The sequence below is a fragment of the Coturnix japonica genome, chromosome 19 (genome assembly GCF_054131305.1).
Source record: "Coturnix japonica strain WE chromosome 19, WE-NBRP24, whole genome shotgun sequence".
NCBI classification, from domain to species: Eukaryota; Metazoa; Chordata; class Aves; order Galliformes; family Phasianidae; genus Coturnix; species Coturnix japonica.
The window spans coordinates 5,177,414-5,199,877 of record NC_140681.1 but is presented as its reverse complement, the minus strand read 5'-3'; the positions used below and the strand labels follow the sequence as shown (position 1 = coordinate 5,199,877).

Genomic DNA, 22,464 nt, shown 5'->3' with positions numbered 1-22,464 from the left:
TCACTCACCAGCGTGGCACCTTGTGCGTCAGTCCTGTTCAGGTCCTGGCCAGTCGCAAGTATGTCATGAATGTCACAAATCATCACCTGCTCCGGGGCAGCCCGCATCTCATTGATTTTTTCCTGTGTAATTCCTGTTAAAATTCCAGTTAGAAAGAAGAGTTGGGAAGGGTCTTTGTGTCCGGTGGCTGAGTAAAACTGGACTCATGACTCCCGGTTGGTTGGCACGGCCTCACATCCTTTTCGGAGGTGATGGAACTTCATTCTCATCATTATTTAGGAATCAGAGAAACTAAACAGAGGCAAGTGCCAGAATTCTATGCCAGGCACAGCTCTCTGCTTTTCTTGGGGGGGCCAATCAAGAGCTGAGAAGGTAATTTTTAGTGCTACATCGGCCCACTTCTGTGTTTTGCACGTTCTCAATCTCCTTACCCTGATAGGCCATGCATGTCTCAATGACATCCAGGGTTGGCTCATCCTCACAGAGGTCATAGGGCATGTTGCCATCCGCATTCACTGCCAGCAGGTCTGCTCCACTGTGGAGGGAAAGAGGTGTTAATAGAAAGGACCTGGGCCATCCGAGAGCAGGCAGTGCCAAACACTGTGATAAACACTTATTAAAACCTGGCTGGTTTTTGCTAGCTGCCCAGATGGCCCCAAGCTCTTTTTCTTCACCCAGAAACTGTGGGTGAAATCAGAGTTGCCAAAAGGGACAGACACAACGAGCCACCTACTGCTGGATGAGGATCTTCACCAGGTTGATGTGACCACACGTGGCTGCTGCATGCAGGGGAGTCCACAGCTCGTTGTCCTTGGCATTGACATTGGCCCCGTGGCTAAGAAGGAGCTTGACAATCTCTTCATAGTTGTCTATGCAGCACTGTTGAGGGAGAGATGCAGCCAGATTGGTTTGGTTTTCTACTTTGGGAAGAAGAGGGCTCATATCTGCTCAGTTGTACCTGGACACGAGGACCTACTCTATGCTGCAGTGTTTGGCAACAAGCATCTCCAGCATCACATTCAGAACACCCAGGTCAGAAAGACACTGTGCAGAACACCCATGTCTGAAGGTGACTGGTGTTCTACAGGACCTTGTTTGGGGTTGAAGCAGTGGGGGAAGAACAGCACATACATATACAGCTGCTCCCTTGGGTCCTTCATACTCAAGAGCAAACACAGCAGAAATTCAAGGTAACCAGTATGGCCACATATGAAGAGATGAGCTGACAAGCTGACCTCCCCTTTTCTTAGGGAAAATCCCCCACAGTGGCACACGATGAGCAGCTCAGAAGCAGCTCATGCTACCCACCAATGTTATCTGAAGAGATGCAAGCTGGATTCTCAGAACTATGAAGGGCTCCACCTTTCCTGGATGCATTCACACCACAGCCCAGAGGCAGCCTGCAAGAAGGGCCCTGACTGTCTTCCTCTGGGGTAGGTGGAATTTGCTTTGATCCACCTCATGCTCACTTTTAGACATGAATGTGCCTATGAAACACTAGAACAAGATTTGTCCTTGTGCAGAGAGCCTGCTCGTTGGCTGTGCATTGCAGCAGACCCACGTACTGCAGCACAGGGCTGCTTACACCCACAGCAAGCATCTCGGCAGCGACAAGCACCCTGTGTGTATTTCTATTTCTGTTTACTATTTATATGGCAAAACAAGGCTAAAATCATGCCTGTCACACAGCCAAGTTATCACAGAACCATACGCTGCATCCTTGCCTGGAAGCCGCTGGCAACGTATATTTGTGATCATTTGGCAGCTTCTTCCTGCTCAGGGATTCAATTAATTCTTGTGAAGGCAAAGCCCTCACCTTGATCACCAAATGAACCTTTACCAAAACTGATCCTTTAGTAGACAAAGCACTTCAGGGCTTCAGCAGGCAGCGGTGGGAAACCTCTGGGTGCCCCCTAGGAGCCAGCTGGCCTTTCTGGGCCAACATCCATCCAGCTCTGAGGACAGAAAGTAACTTGTAGAAAAGGTGAAAATCCCAAGTCAGAGGGATTGTTTAAATGGAGAAAAGCCACATCCCAGAGCTACACCATTGCTTTGGGTGGAGGTGGTGACTGCCAGGTACAGCCCCATCACTGTTCTGATGATGGCTCCAGAGCTAATTATTTAACATTTTTGTCTGGCTCAAGGTTTCAGCTCTGCTTTAAGTTCCAGATGTCCCGCTTACTTAGGAATAACAGCCTCCCTGAGATGGAACATTTCTCTTCAAAGATCCAAGACTGCCATAAATAAGAAACAAGGACAGACATCCTTGAGATGAGGCACAAGTCCAAAACAGCAGCAAACCAGGAGGGAATGGTGCCCTTGTGCCCAAACATGGATAAAACAAGGAGTGGGACAGCTCTCCAAACAATCAAGGACCCCACATAAGTGCAGAACATTCAAATATATTACATACCCTTGTATTACATAATGCTATAAATATGCAGTAGGTAGGTATGACTTATATATCAGGTAGGTGTGCACTGAAAACCTTTTGGACTACAAATAGAAGCCAGTGCAGCAACTCTGCACATCTGATTTGTGCACCCTACGCAGAATAAATCAATGCCTCCTCTCTAAAGACTTGTCTTTCTGAACATGTTTTGAGAGACTTAAAATCAACAACACTGAGGCTCTGGTGCTGAGCCCCAAAGGTCACAGGGTGGGGATGGGGCTGTAGGAAGAATGACAAACCTTCATGGCAGGAAGGCTGTGAGGAAGGATGCAGATCTGCAGTAGGATGGCGGCCCTGTGCTTTAATGCCATCCGCTGCAGCCCCTTCACACAGACCAGCCCACATCCCTGGGCCTACAGAGAGCTTTGGGAGCTCCTCCGACACCTCTTCCATCATTTAGCTAAGCCCATTCCAAAGCAATGGTCAATATCCTACCAATGTGAATTAACGTGTTGGATCTCAGCGCACTGCCCAGCACAGCGTGCCAGAGCAACCCAGCTCTGAGCAAGCAGCAATGCCTGGGAGCACTCCATCCTGCAGCCTCACCTGGTGCAGTGCAGTCAGTCCGTCCTCGTTGCACAGGTCGGGGCTGATGTTGCTCTTCAGCAGGTAGCACACTGCAAAGAGGAAGAGGAGAGCAAGGTCAGAGAAGGTACCCACCTCATTGACAGCCCCAGGCACCCTGCTGGCTCCATCCAGCAGAGAGCAGCAGCACACAGCTTTCAGCCCAGCCTCCATCCAAAGGCGGCTTTATGACAGCTCCCATTTCCATGTGGGTGTGTGGAACAATTTATGTTTGCAACAGCTGAGTGCAACCTCTGCACACTGCAAGGGCTCCAAGGTGGTCTGAGAGCCTAAGGGTCTGGGTTTCAACCATGAGAGAGATCTCACTGTGGGAGGATGAGGTGTTGCCTCCAGAAGCCATCAGCCTGGTTGGTACAAGGTACCCAATGCACTCAGGGGCTCCAGCACATTAAAATACACCGAGGTTGCTCTGGACTCTTTGCATGAGTGGTTGGGTATTTGAGGAAAGCACACCAGAGGCTTAACTTTTTTGATTGCTGCTTTGGGGGGAAAGGATAAGATTTTTTTTCCCATTAAAATGCAAATTTTGGAAGCACGCGAAAAGCCATTAACCCTTAGGTAAAAGATGAAGTTTGCTCTGAGATGCAGCTCTTCCATGTGGGTAACGGCTATAAGGCAAAGGAAGCAATCTAACAGCAACAGCAGGAACTCTTCGAATTCAACTCCACTGACAGGTTGGGATGATCCACACCCGCCCTCTGTTTGCTTTCTCACTCCTTGCTTTTTCTCCAGAGATTTCACTATCTAATGCTTTTTCCACCCCAGATGTCAGTGCCAGCAATGGCAGAGCCAGAGCTTGTAGCCGTTCCCCTCGGGACTAACACAGCAGCAAGATGCTCCATCCCCACCTGATCTGCTGGCAAGGACACAGCCACTGAGCAAAACCAGAGCTGCAATGTAAGGAGTGCTAACAGAGCTAAAAGGGCAATGAACCTCACTGCTGGCAATGATAACCGAGAGCGAAGGCAGTGAGCCCTGCAGCCCCACACAGCTCCGACCTGCACATCCCAGGGCAGCCAGAGGGGAGAGCTGGGAAACAGCCACGAGTAGAGCTGATGAACAAAGGCACACTTGCAAGACAGTCAAATTGAAACCCAAGTGAAAATCTGCGTGGATGCCACCAGTTTGAGGCATGTTTCCACTTGCTGGAAACAATACGAAGGCATTCAGATGTGCGAGAGAAAATGATACTAAAAAAAAAAAGAGAATACAGCAAAGAACAAAACTCACCCCACGCAGCTGCAAAGCCCAAATCCTGGCTGTTTTTTCCAGCTCGGAGGCAGTGCAGGAAGCCCACATCTCTGCCCACGCACTAAGCAGCAACAGAAGCCCTGACCCCACACACCCATGCAGTGAGGGCTGACTGATGAGCAGCCATCCCCACGGCTCTGCTCGGCTGTTACTTGCTGTGGATGCTCTGCCATTCAGGCTTTAATTCAATCTCAGCCATTTCAGAGGCCCTGCATACTGATGACACACAGCCCCATAATCACGTTTTGGCTGATTACGGAGAATTGGACAAGTAGATGCTGGCGGATCAACCAGCAAGCACTGCCCCTCCATGGAGATGATATGGTGGCATAAATCCCAGCTGGTTATGGAGCAGCTTTGTGTAACTCAGCCCTTTTCCCCCCAGCTTCCATCCCATGCCAGGCCACACAGGCAGGAAACCCACATTCCATCTACAGGGACAGATAACCTGACAGCAGCTGGTGGCTGCTGGGTGGGGAAAACATCAGCACATTGCAGGTGTGAACTCCTCAGCCTCAGCACTTCTGATTAACTTCTTCCAGAGATCTCTGTGCTGAAATGCTGAGCTCCTCCAAACCCGTCCTTCACGTGGGTGGGGGAGAAGGGGCTGCGTGTGGGGATTTGCTTTGGTACAGCTTGTGGGAAGAGCTTTCAAAGGTGCAACGAATGAAGGCCTGAAAATTATCACAATGAGAGTGGGGTGAACAAATCGTTGTGAATAATTCATTGCAAATTATACTACCCGAACCATCACTCAAATGCATTTTCCATTATTCCGCCTGCTCTGCCTCTAATTGAGCCTCTCACACAGCCAAGGTGCAGTGCATCAATCTTCGGTTTATATTTGATCATTCACATCTGTGCTGAGCTGCACAGAAAGTGCTCCCAGAGCATTTCACCTTCTGGCTCCCCACTCCTAAAGGTCTCTGTTACAAACTGCTGTGCTGAGATTTTGAAGGCGGTGGAAGGATTCTCATACATTCGTGCCTGCTTTTTTGGAGTAAATGCTGAGATGTTCCACCTGCACTGACGCAAACTTTTACGCTCCCACCTGGACACAGCTCTAACCCTGCTTAGAACTGCTCCCTGCACTGCATGGGCAAAGGTCCCAACCCTGAGCCTGGCCAAGATGTTTGCTACACAGGGGAACCTTTGCCAGATAGATAGCACTGAGGCAATGAGCACTTTGCCAATGAAGCATCCAGCCTCTAACGCAGCACGCAGTGATACTCCTGTCTGTGAGCACCGCTAAACACAGGGCGGCTATAGGATGAGCTACACTGAGCATCATCCTCCCCTCCTGTATCGCTCGCTGGGAGCCACCCCAGACCAGGGACAAACTCCGCAGCTCCCCGAGGCTTCCTGAACCACCAAACAAACGACAGAAAACAAAACCCACACTCAGATTGCTTCAAACACCTAAAAATAAACACGGCCCATTTTGCCTGCTGAGCTGAGACATCCATCGCGGCTCAGCCTCCTCAGGAAGGTTCCCTGGTTTACAGCTGGGCACATGAATTCCTTCCAACACCCCCACAGAAGCGGGGAGGTTTGGGAGGAGGCCAGTAGAGCCCTGCCTGCCTCGTGCCACATTCACACAGCAGTGGGGCATCCGCCTCCTGCGCAAATGCACCACGGTCTGCTTCCCAGCCAGCCTTCATTCACACCAAGTGAGAGCTGTTGGCAACTTACACATTTGTTTAATGCATACAGTCCAATGCTTTCTCCCCCTCTTGATGTCTACTTCAACCATTTTTGGACCCCTATCCATCATTGTAGTACCATGCACCAACAATAACACAGCACAGGGACTGCTGCCCAAAGAGATAAAGCACTCTGACCAATGGGCCACTGCACAGGCCCTGCTGCAGCCCACATTTCTCTTGTTCTGTGTCTTCAGGACTTCAGGCTCACATAATCCACTCAGCTCTAGTGATGCTGAAGCATCTTTCTTTTATGGCTGCCATCCACCTGGGATTATTCAGATGAGTAACGCTATGCAAGCTACCCATCTGCAGCCAGCACTGCACAGAGGATGCAGCAGAAACAAAGCCAAATTCATTCCAATAGAGGAAATAAAAATTACAGGATGCTGCTGTTTGACAAGCCCTCCTAAGGATGCAGCATTGCATGAAAAAGCAGCCCTGTCCTCCCCTTCTGCTTGCCCTAACTGTGACATTGGTCCATGCTGGGGATACTGAACACATAAAGGGAGGCTGAAGGTGGAGATTATTTTCTCTTTTCCCATTCCTCGTCTGTTATCAGAAGAGTAAACTAATCATTTTGGTATGGTTTTTAAACAGATGATGAGCTGGAAGGGATGAGTGTTTTATATAATCCCCATGTTCAGCTGCCTTCAGCAGGATTGCTGTGGGCGGGCAGCCAGGAAAGCAGATTCCCCAGTATCATTGTGACAGTGACACCTGGGCTGCCCAGGAGCCTCTTCTCTCTTTAAGAACCATTTTGAAGTATTTTCTAAGGACTGCAACTCTCTGCAGAGGCCTTAATAAAAGCTTGAAGTCAGATTTATAGAGCTACAGGTCAAGGAGACCAAGGTGAAGTTCCCCATTAGTAACACAGGAGGTGTAGCAATGAGCAGAGCAGTGAAGGGCTTTGGGGTGCTGCAGTGCTCAGCAGGAGGCACTGCACAGCGTGCAGATGGGACTGGCCCTCTTCAGGTTGGATATTAGAAAGAGTGCTGATACAGTGGCACAGCTGCCAGGGGAGATGGTGGGGTCACCATCACAGAATCACAAGGTTGGAAAGGACCTACAACATCATCTAGTCCAACCGTCCTCCCATTACTGTTGCAACCTCCATCCCTGGATGTGTTCAAGAACCGCTGAGATGTGGCACTGAGGGATGCAGTCAGAGGACATGGATTGAGGTTGGACTGGGTGATCTTGATGGTCCTTTTCAACCTATGATTCTCTTTGGAGCCAGGCGAGACAGTAGTGTCCATATGGAGCTCCATAGGAAGCACCTGCAACTGGCTCCTTACACGCTGGGTTCAGTGTGCACATCCCTCTGCTTCACACAGAGTGAGGTGAAGGGCAACTACAGAAGCAATAAGCACTTCACCAGAACCTTCTCTTCTCCCACTGCTCTGGGCTCTTCCAGCTTTTTTCCCCCCAGAAATTCTTTCTGAAGCCACAATGCCAGCGCAAATCCATCCAGACAACACAACATTAAAGACTTTCATCTGAGCAGCACAGAGGATCCCACTTAAGTACCTGTTCAAAGGCTACTTGTGATGTAAGGGACCAAAACCTAGCTACTGAGATGTGCAGCAGACAGCGCCTGTGAAGTCTATATTAAGCCTATTAGAAAATAAATCTTTCAGGGCAAAAAGAAAAGGCAGTAAAAAAATTAACTGGATTTAATAGCAATTACAGCTTAGGAAGTGTTTCAATAAAAGGGAGCAGAACTATCAGGAGGTACATTTCTCCAGCTACCCTAGCACACCCTGTTCCATTATCACAATAGCACAACAGGCAATAGGACCTGAGGAGCAGAAGTGCACAACCACCCCATGCTCTGCACACAGGCAGCCTGCAGGACTTGCAACAGGATACTCCAACCTGCTCTGTGCAGCAGGAAATAGTTCCTATTGCTGTTTGACAGTGTTATTAGGTTCCAGAGTCAACAGCCCATTCCTCCAGCTCGTGTTTCAGGCATTTACAGGCTCAGCTCAGCAGATGCACGTTGACCTGAGCAGCAGGAATGCCTTCAAGAGGCTCAATTATAAAACAGGAAACATTCTATTTAGAGTAACAGAAAAGAGGTTGGGCTGGAGGGGAAGCATCCCTGTGCTTTTCAAGCAGCTCTGCATTAGCACAGAGCATTTCCCCACAGGGAGAGCTGCTCCCCAAGCTCAAAGCCCCTTCCTGACAAGCACCTCCAGCTTTCCTCTGCCTGTGGCTTTTTTGTACCTTCTTCACTCTTCCCAGCACCCACAATGACCTTCATTAGCCCTTTTAGGGTTTTTTCTTCCTTCAAAGTTGCCCCCACGTGCTACAGGATGCCCGGGGTGAAGATCCTGAAGACACACCAGATCAAACCCCACGCTCATAACACAGCAGCTGCCTTGCTACAGCCCCAGTGCCTGCCCTGCAAAGTGTGCTGGGATGTGCAATGCCAAAGAGCCTCGGACCCAGCCCAGTGCAGGAGCTGCAGCATCCCCAGTCCCACAACCCCAGTGCCACCACCCACTGCTGCCTGCACAGGAACCAGGGGCACAGCAGGTGTTACAGCACAACCTGCTGCATCATCACCCCCACCTGACAGCACAGCTTCTTACTGGAAATGCTGCATGGCTGGAAAGGAAACAGCTTAGTAGAAAGTCCTTTCTTTAAAATAGAAAAGGAAAAAGATTGTAGTTTCCTTTTAAAAAGCCAGCACTACGGAAAGAACACTTTCACACAAGTTAAGCAGTGCCCTAAACTGCACCGGGGAAGTCCCGGCTGCTCCTCTGCAGCCCTCCAGCTGGAGCAGCCTGCAATTATTCAGCAGCGGATTTTAAGTGACGCATAGATTTGAATTTCAGCAGAGCTCTCATCTAGAAAGGCAGCAGCAAGGAGCTCCAGCCGCTCTCCTGGGATTTCACCACCAGCACTTGCCTTTCTTCACAGATGTGACACCTCAGGCTGTGTTAGAGCAAAGGCCCCGGAGGTTCAGCCTTCTTTGCCAAGGTCACAGTGACAAGCCCATGGCACGGCTGTGACAGCACCATGAGCCCCAGCTCCAAGCATGGCAGTGCCCCTGCTGTCCTCTGCTGTCCTCTCCATCGCTCAGCCCTGAGAACCGAGCAAAGGAGCTGAAATTATTGTGCATCACAGCAGCCTGACACCACAGCAGGCAGCTCTCCCAGCCACCAAGCAGCTGCAAAGCACCCAGACACCTGTGAGGGACCTGGCCTGCAGGCACAGCACAGCTTAGTACCACTGTGCACCCAGCAAACCTAACTCCAGCCTAACACAGTCCAACTCTTTACACTGCAGGCTTGTTTTCAGTGCGACCAAACCCACTACTAACTCAGCACATCAGCACACTGCTGTTGGAGGCTATGGAAAAAGGAAGCAGTGGCAGAGCTACAGGGACTCCTCTCTGAGCCTCTGGCAACCACAAACCATTGTCAGAGCAGTCAGAGATTTACCCCTGAAGAAAATCGACAAAGGTAATCGGTGTTGCATGGAAACTGGTTCACGTGTTTAAGAGTTGAATCAGAAATTAATACTCAAGCTTGGCAGAAACGCAGCCCTTCCACAGCCACTGGAGGATTTGCAGTGAATGAGACAGACCTGGCAGGAGGCTCACAGAGAAACCTGCATGCTGGCTGCCGCACACAGGGGACACAAGTAACCCCAGCACAGGGCTGAAGCTGGAGACCGCTTGCCTTGTGGACCCCAAACCTGATCCTGCTGAGGATGCTCTGCTCAACAAAGGCCACAGTGTGAACCTGCTGCAGGTTGCTAGCCCTGCAACCCACCTCTAAGCTCCATTATTTTGAGCATCGATAGGAGAAAAACTTCATTTCCTTAGCATTTCCTAATTTCTTTGCAGAAGGTTTGCAATCCCCTTACATGAGCCCTCAGAGACAAAGAGAACAGATCTACAGGTCGTCCCAAAACCAACAGGCCACCAGCTGGGTTGGTCTCTAATTGCGACATCGAGCTCTGCACCCAGACCAACTCCCCCCATGTTTGTGCCACCTGCACGTAGAACTGAGGACCCTCTTGTATTCCTTCTCTCACAAGTTTTACCCGAGTTTTGCTCCCTACAAAGTTGATAAGCATACAATGAGTGCTCCCAGCAGGGCTGATGCATTACAGCTCCATGGCCACCAGGAGGTGAGCCCATGGGGAAGCAGCCTCAGTGCCTGACATGGCACTTGGCTTCTCCCTCTTTGTCCCTTCAGGTGGTCTCCTGCCTTGGGATGAAACAGATACTCCTCCACAGTACTGCAAGTCAACTGCCTTCCATCCCCTCTTCTCCAAAGAGTAAGCTCAGAAGAATGATCATTTTCCTTCCTGCAACAGTGGAGGAAAGCCTCAGTTAGCCAAAATATGCTGCATTTCCCAACAAGACACCATTTTCAAAATAATTAAGCCATTAGAATTCCCCATCAGCTTTTGCCATTAGCAGCAGCAGGGCCGTTCTCCTCTCCACAGTGGTGGAAGAACTTTGCTAACTGCTCTATTAAAACCAGCTTTGTTAACGAACCATTTTATTCCGCTCGTGTTTGCGTCTAAGAGAATTCCTTCACCAGCGGATTCCCCACGTCAGGGAGTTCTTCATTATGTGTTTAATGCTACAAGAACCCAGGAGCGATGGGCTCAGCTGGGTGTCCTTCAGCCATGGCAATACAGGAGATGTGGCAATGAACAGAGGATCGCCCTTTGTGCTCCCTGCACCTTTCACACCTGACTGCAATGAACGCTTCTGAGATGCTTCCCATGTTGTACAGAGACTGAAGGAAACCCCACTCTATGCCTCCACTCCATCCCAGCCAGCACTGTGGCACAGCAATCTGTTTTCTCCCCTGTACCTCATCACAAAGTGCTGCTCCCAGGGAAAGCAGCCAACCAGACCAGGGCACCCAGCGGTACAGTTGTGTAATGGAAACCTGATCTACAAACCTCAAACCAAATTCTGGTTATTCTCCTCTGAAAAGAGAACGCACGCAGGTGGAGCTGACCCTGTGCTTCTCCTGCTGCCAGTCATTGAAGCTGTGATACTGCTCGGCTCCAAGCTGCGCCATCACATCACCTCCAGCTTCTATAAGCATAAGGGAGACCTGAGAAGAAGAGTGAGCAAAACTGGGCTCTGGCTGCACAGGGGAAATGCATGCAAGCTATTGGCAGGGGACAGAGCACCTTGTGCTGGCAGGATTGGCACACATCGTTGTGTCCTTTTAGGCAGGGGCACAAGGAGGGCAGGCAGCTGTGGAGCTCTCTCCCACAGCATGAAATTGGGAGCAGGGGAACAAGGGCCGATGTCCCAGCAAAAAGCTCATGGTCCTCACTGAGCAGGTGGTGCTCCAGGACAGAACAACTGCAGGGCTAAAAGCAGCAAGATGACGATCAGGCTTGGCATGAACCACAGATAGTTGTCGGGACAGACCAAGTTAACCTCTCTGCTGCTGGAGCCTCACTCCCCTTTGGAGCTGCTCTTCATGAGGGTCATTTCTTGAGGCTGACCCCAGGAAATCCATCTGCTTGAGCTGCAGCAGTGACCAGGAGGAAGGCAAGGGGCAGGGTGAGAGGCAGGGCCACCTCCTGAGACAGCACCAGCACCAGGCTGCTCCTCCACCAGCTGCACCTCACTGCCTTGTGCCAACAGCAGCAGGGAGAGGGTCTTGATGGAAGTGCAGAAGATGCAGAAGCCTTGATAAGTCACAGAATCATAGAATGTCTAAGGGCAGGTGGGACCTTAAGATCATCCAGTTCCAACCCCTGCCATGGGCTGGCTGCCCATCATCAGATCGGGTTGCCCAGGCAAACCCACAGCCTTGGGCACCTGCAGGGATGGAGCATCCATTTCTCACTGGACATCAGGAGGCATTTGGTGCTGCTGAAGCACAACCCCAGCACAAACAGCAGCAAGGAGGGCAGTCCCATGGTGCAGAGCCACCGACTGCTCCCACTGCTGCACCACACAGGGCGATGCATCTCCCTCCACCAGCACTTCCCTTTTGTGAGTTTGATAAGAACTGCTGACTGCTGCTCACAGGAGCAAAACAAAACAAGCAGGCGGCAGGAAGCGGCTGCGTGAGGCTCTGTGGAAGATGCCCTTTGAGAAACTTAACATGAGCCAGCAGTGCGCTCTGGCAGCCCGGAAAGCAAATGGGATCCTGGGCTCCATCAGGAGAGGGGTGGTCAGCAGGGATAGGGAGGTGATCGTCCCTCTCTACTCTGCTCTTGTGAGGCCCCATCTGGAGTACTGTGTCCAGGTGTGGAGCCCTCAGTACAAAAAAGATATGGAAATTTTGGAAAGGGTCCAGAGGAGGGCCACAAAGATGATCAGGGGGCTGGAGCACCTCCCCTATGAGGACAGGCTGAGGGAGTTGGGTTTGTTCAGCCTGGAGAAGAGAAGGTTGCGAGGTGACCTCATTGCAGCCTTTCAATACCTGAAGGGAACTTACTCCCAGGAGGGGAGTAAACTCTTCGAAAGGGCTGATAATAGCAGGACTAGGGGAAATGGTTTTAAGTTGAAGGAGGGAAGATTTAGGTTGGATGTTAGGGGAAAGTTCTTTACTAGAAGGGTGGTTAGGTCCTGGAACAGGCTGCCCAGTGAGGTTGTGGATGCCCCGTCCTTGGAGGTGTTCAAGACCAGGTTGGACGGGGCCCTGGGCAACCTGATCTAGTAAATGTGTATGTTTGGTGGCCCTGCCAGGCAGGGGGGTTGGAACTACATGATCCTTGAGGTCCCTTCCAACCCGGGTAATTCTGTGATTCTGTGATTCTGTGATTCTGTGATTCTTTGTGTCTGTGTGAGAAACACCAGGAGCACAGCGAGATGGATTCGAGACATCACATGCAGCTGCAGCCAAGGATCGCTCATCAGAAACCAGGTTATTTAACAAACACACAAGCAGCTTTTCTAAGCCTGGGGACACACAGGGAAGTGGTGCCCACCGCTCTGAGTCACGGGAAGCGCGGTTTGCAGACCCATGCAAGGCACCACAGCTGCATTTCCCCGAACTGCTCTTATCTTGTCTCACAGGAACACGAGGCTTGTTCTAAAACTCAGCCCCGTGCAAAGCAAACAAACAGCCCACCGTATTCACCAGCCCCTGCTGTGTCCAGGAAAGCACAGCAAATCAGTGCACATCGGCACTGACTGCACAGCACATAAGCACATTCAGTGCTCCTAAAGCCAGGTGATTTAAATTCTGGGTTGTCACATGTTTTAACCCCAAGCTGCTTTTTTTTTCCTCTCTTCTATGCTTAAAGATAAGCCCCCATCATCAAGAGAGCAGAACTCATAGGAATCAGACTTGCTGAAGATGGGGGATGAGAAAACTGTTTTCTATGGTAAATCAGTTCAAGAGTGGCTCAGTAAAGCATGATGGATAATTACTGTTTTCTTTCTGACAGCCAGGAGCAATTGTCATCCCCTTGAATCCAGCACACCTCAACAACAGAAAACTAACCTGTCTGAAAATGAAACAAAACACCCAGCAAAAAATAATCCCAGTGAATATCAGCTAAGATGTACAAAGTCGTACACCAGAGTGTCACCTGCATGAGACAGCTCAGCAGCACTGTAGGTAAAGTCAAGATGGAAAGAGCCTTCAGCTGAAATAGAGCTCCATTGGGCTGGGTTTCTCCTAACAAGGCAGAGCAAAAGAAAACTAACCTGATTAGGAAGGGGAGGGAGACTGATCCAGATTCATCTGGCAAAGCAATCGGCTATAAAGTGTCATTTATGGCTGTTATGATGGTGGCACAAAGCAGGCAGTACGTAACAGCAGATCTGGCCCACATTGATGGGTTAGGGGTAGACCCATTGAAGTAAGGACACTATCCCTCCCTGCAGCTTACTTTCCACGTCCAAATAAAATAGGCCATAAAGAAGGCCTGAAATAAAATTAATTATGTAGAGTAAGCGATGCCCATGGCTTGCTAGCAGCCACTCTGCCTCTGTAAAGCAGTCTGCCCCACATCCCACTAGCTGGAGCCTATGGCTTCAGCTCCTTTCGGATGGCAGGCAGGGCTATGCAGGGGCACTGCACTCAGGCCTTGACATCCTGCTCCTAAGGAAGCTGTATCTGGGCTGAACCAAGGCACTCCTCAGCTCCCCAGAGCTCAGCACAGGCTGTGTGTGGTGCTGCATCATCCAGGAGCACAACGTACAAGCAGCAGCAGCTGCTCCAAGCCCTGAATCCATGCTGCAGCTCCAACACTGACCAGTGCCGGAGTGAGAGCTCTGCTCACTCTGAGGAGAGATGGAAAACTGTCACAGAAGAGTATAATTTGGGTCAGAGCTTGTTCATGGCCATTTCACAGCTACGAGATGGAAGCTATCAGAGATTGGATTTGCCATGAAAGCACACAGGGAATCCCTTCCAGTTGTCCTTTTACATAAAGCTCTACATCCACTGGCCCATCTCACAGGAGCAGGATGGACTGCGAGCACCCACAGCCCCCCCCTTACTAAAGGCTGCTATTTCAGGCTACCAAGCCAAGATCTGAACAAAATGAAGAGTCCCATTTAGTTGCTGAAGAGTCCTGCTCTGGTCTGATAGTTTGCTAATTAAAGATGCCCCATCTGAAATGAAAGAAAATAAACCAGGTCAGAAAAGTTCGAAAGCCACAGAAAGCAAAGTAGGTTGAAGCCAGCTGTGTGCAGGAGGCCGTGGGCATGGCCTCACCTGGTCCCTGCACAGCCCACAGCCCCAGGGCTCAGCTGCAGCCCCCAGTTGGATCTCTTCTCTCTCCTCTGACAATGGGGAGATGCCTTGGCACAGGAAAACTGCTGTATGAATGTTTTCATTCACGAATATTTTCTTGGTACGGTTTTGCTCTTTTAAAACAGACATTTTTGACAGTGAAGCTGTGGGTACCCCATCCCTGGAGGTGCCCAAGGCCAGGCTGGATGGGGCCCTGGGCAGCCTGGTCTGGTAGGGACAGCCAGCCTACAGTCAGGGCTGGAAGCAGGTGATCTCTGAGGTCTCTTCCAACCCAACTGTTCTATGGAAAGCTGGGCAGCCGAGCCCACAAGGAAACAGTGAGCCGAGGTCAAAGCTTGAAAAATGTGGCTGCAAGGATGGATGCTGGTACAAAGTACACACTGAGCATAGGAAACTGCCTTAAGTCACTTTTTCTTACATGAATAACACAGCCACTCTGCCTCATGCCATCTAGGGGGTGCAGAGGCCAAACTCAGCAATAAGCAGTTGCAAATTGCAAAGGCCTCAGTGGAAACTGCATCTGCTTGCTAGGAGCTGCACATGGGCTCTTGTTCCCCGAATTAAAAGGAGTGCAGGGTGCTTGATTGCATCTCGGCTCTTGATTACAAAGGCATCAGCAGACAGAATTAAACAGCATCTTCCTGGCCTATTTAGCATCCTCTGGGCAATGGGTTTGAGAGCAGCAAAGATATTTTCAATGGTTGTACCAGAATCTGATTTCCTTTTCCTTTTGTCAGGGCATTTGCAGTGGGTGATAAGGTTTCCCAAATATCTGGCCAGGCTCCAGAGGAAGAACCAAGCAGTGGAAGTGTATGTAAAATCCACCCTGCGCTGGGTTACAAGGCACTGCCTGCACCAGCTGCCATAGCAACTGCTGTGAGAGAAAGAATTAGAGCATTCTTCACGGAAGCAGGAAAACTCACAGTCGATACACATAAGGATGGGACGCAAAGCAAAATAAAGGAGGATAAATACGAGCAAGTGAGGAGAATACACAGAGCTGAGCAAGAAGGAGGAGTGCATGCACAGGTATATACGCTCTGGTGCTGTGGAGGTGCCTATAAATACACTAAGATACCTAACCCCAGCCTCATTAGCAAGCATTTTAGATACAGTTGATCCTGCCTTGGGGCACGAGGTGGATTACATGACCTCCCAGGGCCCGCTCAACCTCTATTTTCCATGATTCTGGGAGGAAGAAACCTACACCAGCTGAGCAGTGCTGGCCTCCAACCAGCAAGGCAGGAATTTAAATCTGGAAAAAAAATAGATTTAATCCACTTTTCAAGTTCTCCTTGACCAGGAGAGAGGGCAGAAAGCAAAGTGTGCAGCCAGGCACAGCCAAGGCCCTCCTGCCCATGCATGCTACCCACATATCATATTCTCAAGTGCAGCAGGGTAAAGCAAGCATCGATTGTGAACAGCGTGGTCCTGCAAGAAGGCTTCACCTCCAAAAATATTCATTTCCCCACCAACACCTATTTGCAAAGAAGAGCTGGCCATGGAGCTGTGCCTTAACCCAGACCCAGTGGCAAACACAGTGATGCTGCAAAACGCCAGGTACCAGCAAGGGATCACGCTGATACCTTGCATGCCTCCAACAGAATTGGATTAGATATCAGCACAGCTCTGCAGAGCCTTGGCTGGGGAGGTCACAGCCAACGTGGGCACAGAGCCGACATTTCACTTCAGGTTGCTGCTGCTTATTACACAGAAAATAGCAGAGGTCTCTGACTGAGCTGTTATCCACGCTCTCTTATTTCTCATTATTGGAGGGGGACAAAACACACAGTTATCTGAGCATAGGAAATGGCACACACCTGGAAGGCAGCCAGGCATGCAAGAAATGCATTGACTGCAGGAACCCCCACATCACAGCCCCACAGATCCAGGAGCTGAAGCAGCAGCCCCTCAGCCTCACCCTACGGAAGTCAGATGTGCTGCGAGGCATGATCCATTCCAGCAGCCACCACCCTCAGCCAGTCAGCAGGCAGCAATTCTCCCAGGGAAATCACAAGGACAAACAGGCTGGGAAGTCACCAGCTCAAAACTCAAGCAATAGATCAGCAAATATTAATGGGCTCAGATATAGAAGTTCAGGCTTTGACATTTGGCAGCTCACAGATAACAACCACAGCGCAGCCACCCAAGGCTGCCCAGCCACAATCAGAAGCAGAACAGCCAGTAGAGAGAACAGAAAGGTTAAACACAGGAGAATCAGAGCTCTGCTGTGTGCATGAGCACCCTGAGCCCCAGCAGAAGCAGCCCCAATTTGGGGGCTTCATTGTGGATAGTAATAAAAATAGTAATAACAATCCCAGTCAGGCTTCCTATATCACTGTACCCTTATGGAAATACTGAAATTCCAGAAAGTCATGGAAAAAAAAAATAAAGAAAGAAAGAGCACCCATTTGTTGTGACAACAGAGAAAGTCACGCATTCAATATTGCTCGTGCCCCCAGCTGCCATCTCGTTGGCTGCCATATGCGATCACCCCGCCTTGGCATCAGGTTGGGAGTGTGTGAAAAAAGCCAAGTTAAACGCAGCCAAGTGTGTGAATCTGCTTTTGGAAGACGTACCAGCCACCATTAACAGAATTAACAAGATCCTTCACTGCCAGGAGCTCCCACGCTCAAGGAAAGGGGTTTCAATTCCACGCTGATGGAGTTTAAAGACTCAAAAACCACTTTTGTTGTCGTGCAGAAGCTCTACATTTCTGACTCGCATCGTTCCCCAAACACACAGGTATACGCTCAGACTGCTGGCAATAAAAGGCACTTTCTATCAGTGCTTTTCAAAGGGCACAAAACCCAGGAGAAAAATCTTCCGAGACAGACAAATGCACTCGCTCACAGCCTTGGACACAGGAACTCCATGTAAAAAGCTTCAGGAGACTAATAATGTGGGTGGAAAATTAAGGCACCTCATAAAAGGTTTTTAGTAACAAGGGAACAGATCGCATCAGCTAGGAAAGGTTAACGAAAGCAATTTATAGACACTAATTAGGGCCTCTCTTTAAAGTGTCTTTGCCATGACAAGGTTGGTTTTATTCCAGAAAGGTAGAAAGGAGCTGCATGGGGAAGGCTGTGCTTCTAGCACACAGGGCTTGTCACCCTCAGTATTACCGAGCACTGAGGAGATTTAAGGGTCATTACAAAGGGAAACATGGGGGATGTGCCTGCACAAATAAGCTGTGCAATACTTATACTCTCCCAGGGAAAATCTTCTCAATGAGATAAAAACCAACCTCAGCCTGCCCTGCACAGCTCTGAACTGCCAAGTGCTGGGGTGGGGGAGGACCCAGCAAACCCCAAATTACAAATGGGAACCACTCTGCTGGACACCAGAACCAACACTGAGCTTTCATTCCTCTTCTGGGGCATCAACCATGAGCATCTGCAGGATTCAGTTCCTCCAGAAGCACAGTTTGACATAACTCTCTGCCCTGACAGAGTTCTGCTCACAGGAGATGGGAGCTGAAGGACTCTAATGCTACACCCACTGGGACACGTGCCCATGGAGATGGCAGCAGGAGAAACCAGGGCACTTTCAGCACTGCAGGAAGGTGAGGCAGTCCTTTGGGTGCTTTATTTCTCAGTCAGTTCCCTGAAAGGAGCACAGCCCGCTCACAGCTAGGGCAAACCTTCCAGTCTCCGCCACTGGAGCAGAAGCTCCCCCTGCATGTGGGCTGAGCGTGGAAAAGCACTTCCAGGCAGCAAATGCCACACATCCCTCTAGGCAGCCTCTGGGAGCTCCATCTTCCATTTAAAGGATGCCAGCCCCTCTCCTGCTCTCCGGGACTGCTCCTGCAGCAGCTCAGTGATGCAGAAAGCCTGACACGACAGCCTGGCAGCAGCCACCAACCACCCCGGGACCAGCCTCCATCCATCACCTTCACAGACTTCGGAAGCCCTTGTGATTTCTTGGCAATTAGTACAGTGGCTTGCAAAGCTTTATTGCATTATAAAGCATTTCCCCCTCCTAACTATCAAACATAAGCTAAGCACAACAGTGCTACAACACAGCTAGTCTATGGTCCTTTCTCCTAGGCTAGCTTCACCCATCACCACCCATCTCATGTCCCACAGCAGACACAACTGACAGATCCTTCTGGATCTCCCAGTGAACCCCTCACCCATCCAACCCATCTATGTCAAAATCCTGCAGCCAGATCAGGTTATGCCTCGGGCTGGGCTTAGGCCTTCAGAGTATTGTCATTTAGAATGGCTACAGACTGTGATGCTCCTCCAGAGAACAGCCTTCCCAGCTCCTCTGTGGGAGAGCACAGAGTGGGGCCAGAGATGCCCATTCTCCCCTCAAGGCTGTCCGTAGGTCCCTCATCTTCAAGTCAAAGACCCCAACCAAGGCAGGTGGCAGCCCAGGCCTGGTTCTGTCAGCAGATCACAGTGAGCTGTTCACAGCAGCTTGTTTGCTAAACCAGGGACTTTTTGACAAATCTGTTGCAGGAGATGCTCACAGCTCCTGCCCACACTCCTTGTCAGTGTCACCTCCTTTAGCCCCGTTTCACCACCTTGCTGTTCCAAAATGGGAAGCATGGTGGCTTGGTCCTTATCCAAACAGAGCAGAGATGAGGGAGATGACTGCAGGCACACAGGAACCCACTGCAGTGCCCGCTATGGGGCTCCCCAAACTCTGTTCCCCACGGACCAGCAGGGTTCCATACAGATGGCTCCTACTCCAAGAAATGCCCCACACAATTGTGCTGTATCCCACAGATGGCATAACCAGGGACCTGGGGCTATTCCAAAGGGCAAGGTTGGGTTTCCCCTTCACAGTCACCACCCCACAGGGCTCAGCCTTCCTCCAGCAGGAGGCCATGTCACAGCACAGCGTGCCTTCCTGAGAGAACATTAACCAGCTCTTCAGCTCTGCTCATCCCAAATTCATTGCATGGTGCCCATGTCATCTGCTTTTCCACCTCTGGAGTGAGAAAGTTAAGAATGTTATAAATAGAGAGAGAATATTAATAAAGGATGGTAATCGCACGCCTGCTCGGAGGTGGCTCAAGAGATGACAAGCACTAACAGCACCCCCAGCTCTAAACTTTCCTCACGTGAGCTTCTCAACTTCTTAAATCATTTATATTTCTCCTCCCCCTCCTCTCCCCACATGGAAACAAAAGATGATTCATATGCTGAAATCATCCCCAGGGACCTCCAGAAGGCCAGGAATTCACTCGCTTGGCCTCCAGCATTCAGTAAAGAAATATTCCCAGTTTGACATCTAGCTTTGCTGCCATCCCCTCCTTCCCTTTATAGCATAGAGGGACAGAATCTGCCCACGGGCTGTTTGTAGGACTTAACTGACCACCAAAACAACTGAGTTTAATAAACTTGAGGAATCTGAGAATTTCAGCTGGGCAGGGGAAGCACCCATGGTTAAGGCCTACAGCTGCCACCAGGGCCTGCTGAGGGAAAGGCCCTCTGATTCCAAGCAGTGCTGGGATGTAAGGGCACATGGTGATGTGTGAAAGGCCATCTCAGAAACAAGGACATAATTCTGGGGAGATTCCTTACAAGACCAGGTTCTTGCTTTCCCCCATATACGCTGCTTCTTGCAGATGCCAGAATCCAGAGCACTATTCACTAGCAGAGAGACAACACAACTCAGTAGGCTCCCAAGGCATCTTCCTTTGTCTCTGCAACACCAGTGGATCTGGAAGATCACACTGATTTCATGGCAGATCAGCAGACCCAAAGACTGTTCCAGGTCTTCCCTGTGAAATACTTTTACTTCTCTGTGGAGCATTTGCCTTCAGATCTCCATAGGGTTAAGCCCACTATTTTGATGTGGACTTTACGACACATGGTACACAGTGACTTGGCTGTTAGGAAACCAAGCAAGGACAGTGCTAATACCCAAGACACAGAGGAAGAGATGAGGCAGACAAATCTCTCTCTTAAAGGTATCTTCACCCCTCAGGCCCAGCAGCAGTGCTGGTGGCATCAGCAGAGCCTGCCCTGCTTCCAAACAAATGCCAGAGCTCTGGCCTTCCAGATTTCACAGGTTTTCCCCCATCCGCTGCTGAAGCTAATTGGGATTGGCATTCAGGTATCTTTTTCTTCCCTTCATTTTAAACAAAAGCAATGATACCATCAAGCCATTTCCTGAACAATTTGGATCTTTCTCTTCCATGGGATGTGTTAAGCAAAGAAATGATTTTCATTATGTTAAATAGAGGAAAAAATCTACACAACCATGTAGCTCTCAATCAATCCCCCAAGCGGGGAAGCTGAAAAGATTTACACTGACATGTAAATCCCTGTGACAGACTTCTGAAAAGCCTCTAAAATAGGCACATCCAGAAGGCACAGAAGCGTTTCTCACCTTCTGTAAATGGAAAGTGTGAAAAGGAAAGAGATGAAAGCTGCCTTCCTTTTCCCAGATCTCGGTCATAACTCCTGCCCCATCTTGTCACTGTGCACCCACTCCTGGTGTCATTCTAGGTAATGCTGGTGTCTCACATTGCTTTGAATGCCCCAACCCGTAGCTACACCAGAGATAACAACACTCTAAAGATCAACACCATGCCAAGGGCAGTCCGTGGATGTCAACATGGATTCACAGTGAGGAGCTACATGGACATCCCAAGTAGCCAAACAAATGAACTGCCAGATGTAAGCTCCCTACCTTCATCCAAGTCGTTCCTCAGAGAAGCCTCCAGCAGAGCAACACTGGCTTCAAAAGACACTTTCTTCCTGTTAACAGCATTTCTCTTCTTTTCATGCTTCCTCTTCTTGTGCTGCATCTCCTTCTCGTACTGTGCCCATTTCTTCAGCTGCTGAGCCCTCCGCTTCTGGGCTGCCCGCAGCCTCTCCAGCGTGGGCACCTTGTCCAGCAGCTGCAGCTCTGTCAGGAGGTCCACATGGGCATCCATTGCTTCTGCTGGGAGAGGGGGGTCAAAAGATGTCCCAGCTGGAAATGGTGTCCTACCACAGGTCCTCGTGATCGCGGCTGCCTGGTGCTATACCAGCATCCTTGGGCTGAGATGGAAAGGGCCCATCACAGATTGATGAGAAGACAGTGGAAGCCTGAAATGAGAGGTAAATATGAGCGATCAACTCTCACTGCTCCATGCAGACAAAGGATTAAGATCAACCCACTGGAAAACTCAACAGGCACCACCTACCATCTCAAAAGAAGGTTCATTTAATTGCATTTTCATCACTTGTTTCTTCTCATAGGTCTTTGTGATTCCACCTCTCACCCACTTCAAATACCCAAGCAAAAACCTCTTGACTAAGTAACAGGTCTAACATACAGTACATCCACGGCTGAAGCTCAAGGTAGCCCCTCCTTCATGAGAAGAACAAAGCTTAAGTGAACTAACAGAAGTTCTTCCATATTGTTTCACAGACATCTTAGACAACTTTGGAGAGACACACCCCCTATCTGCCACAAACATCGCTTGTACCCCAATGGCCCCCTCTTACTCCAGTCTTAGCCACGGGTAGGCAAACAGGATGTGACTCCCAGTGAGGTATTACCGACACTTTAGCCACCTCAGCTACTTAAAAACATGGAGTTTTGTGTTCTTTTTTTACCAGATATTTTCTTCACAAATGTAGCCCATTCTAGCTCTGCTGTACAGCCTCCATGCTCACAGCAATGAGCAATGTGCAACCACAACACCGAGCAGCAGCACCCACAGAGCAGCGAGCTGGGAGGCCCATGGGCAGCCACCATCATCTGCTGCACAGCAGAAGGAACATGCCCCAGATTTATAGGTCAGCCCAACAGG

General features: G+C 49.9%; 1 protein-coding gene across 1 annotated transcript in view; it reads right to left on the bottom strand.

Annotated features, from left to right (window-relative positions):
* Positions 1-22,464, bottom strand: part of PPP1R16B (protein phosphatase 1 regulatory subunit 16B) — a 44,379-nt gene that overhangs the window by 9,469 nt on the left and 12,446 nt on the right. Inside the window, exons 2-6 of the mRNA XM_015881405.3 lie at positions 21,354-21,754; positions 2,999-3,069; positions 734-879; positions 432-535; positions 9-133 (exon numbers count right to left, since the gene is read on the bottom strand). Of these exons, the coding sequence (XP_015736891.2) occupies positions 9-133; positions 432-535; positions 734-879; positions 2,999-3,069; positions 21,354-21,600 (693 nt within the window). The 5' untranslated portion in view covers positions 21,601-21,754. The remainder of the gene's footprint in view (positions 1-8; positions 134-431; positions 536-733; positions 880-2,998; positions 3,070-21,353; positions 21,755-22,464) is intronic.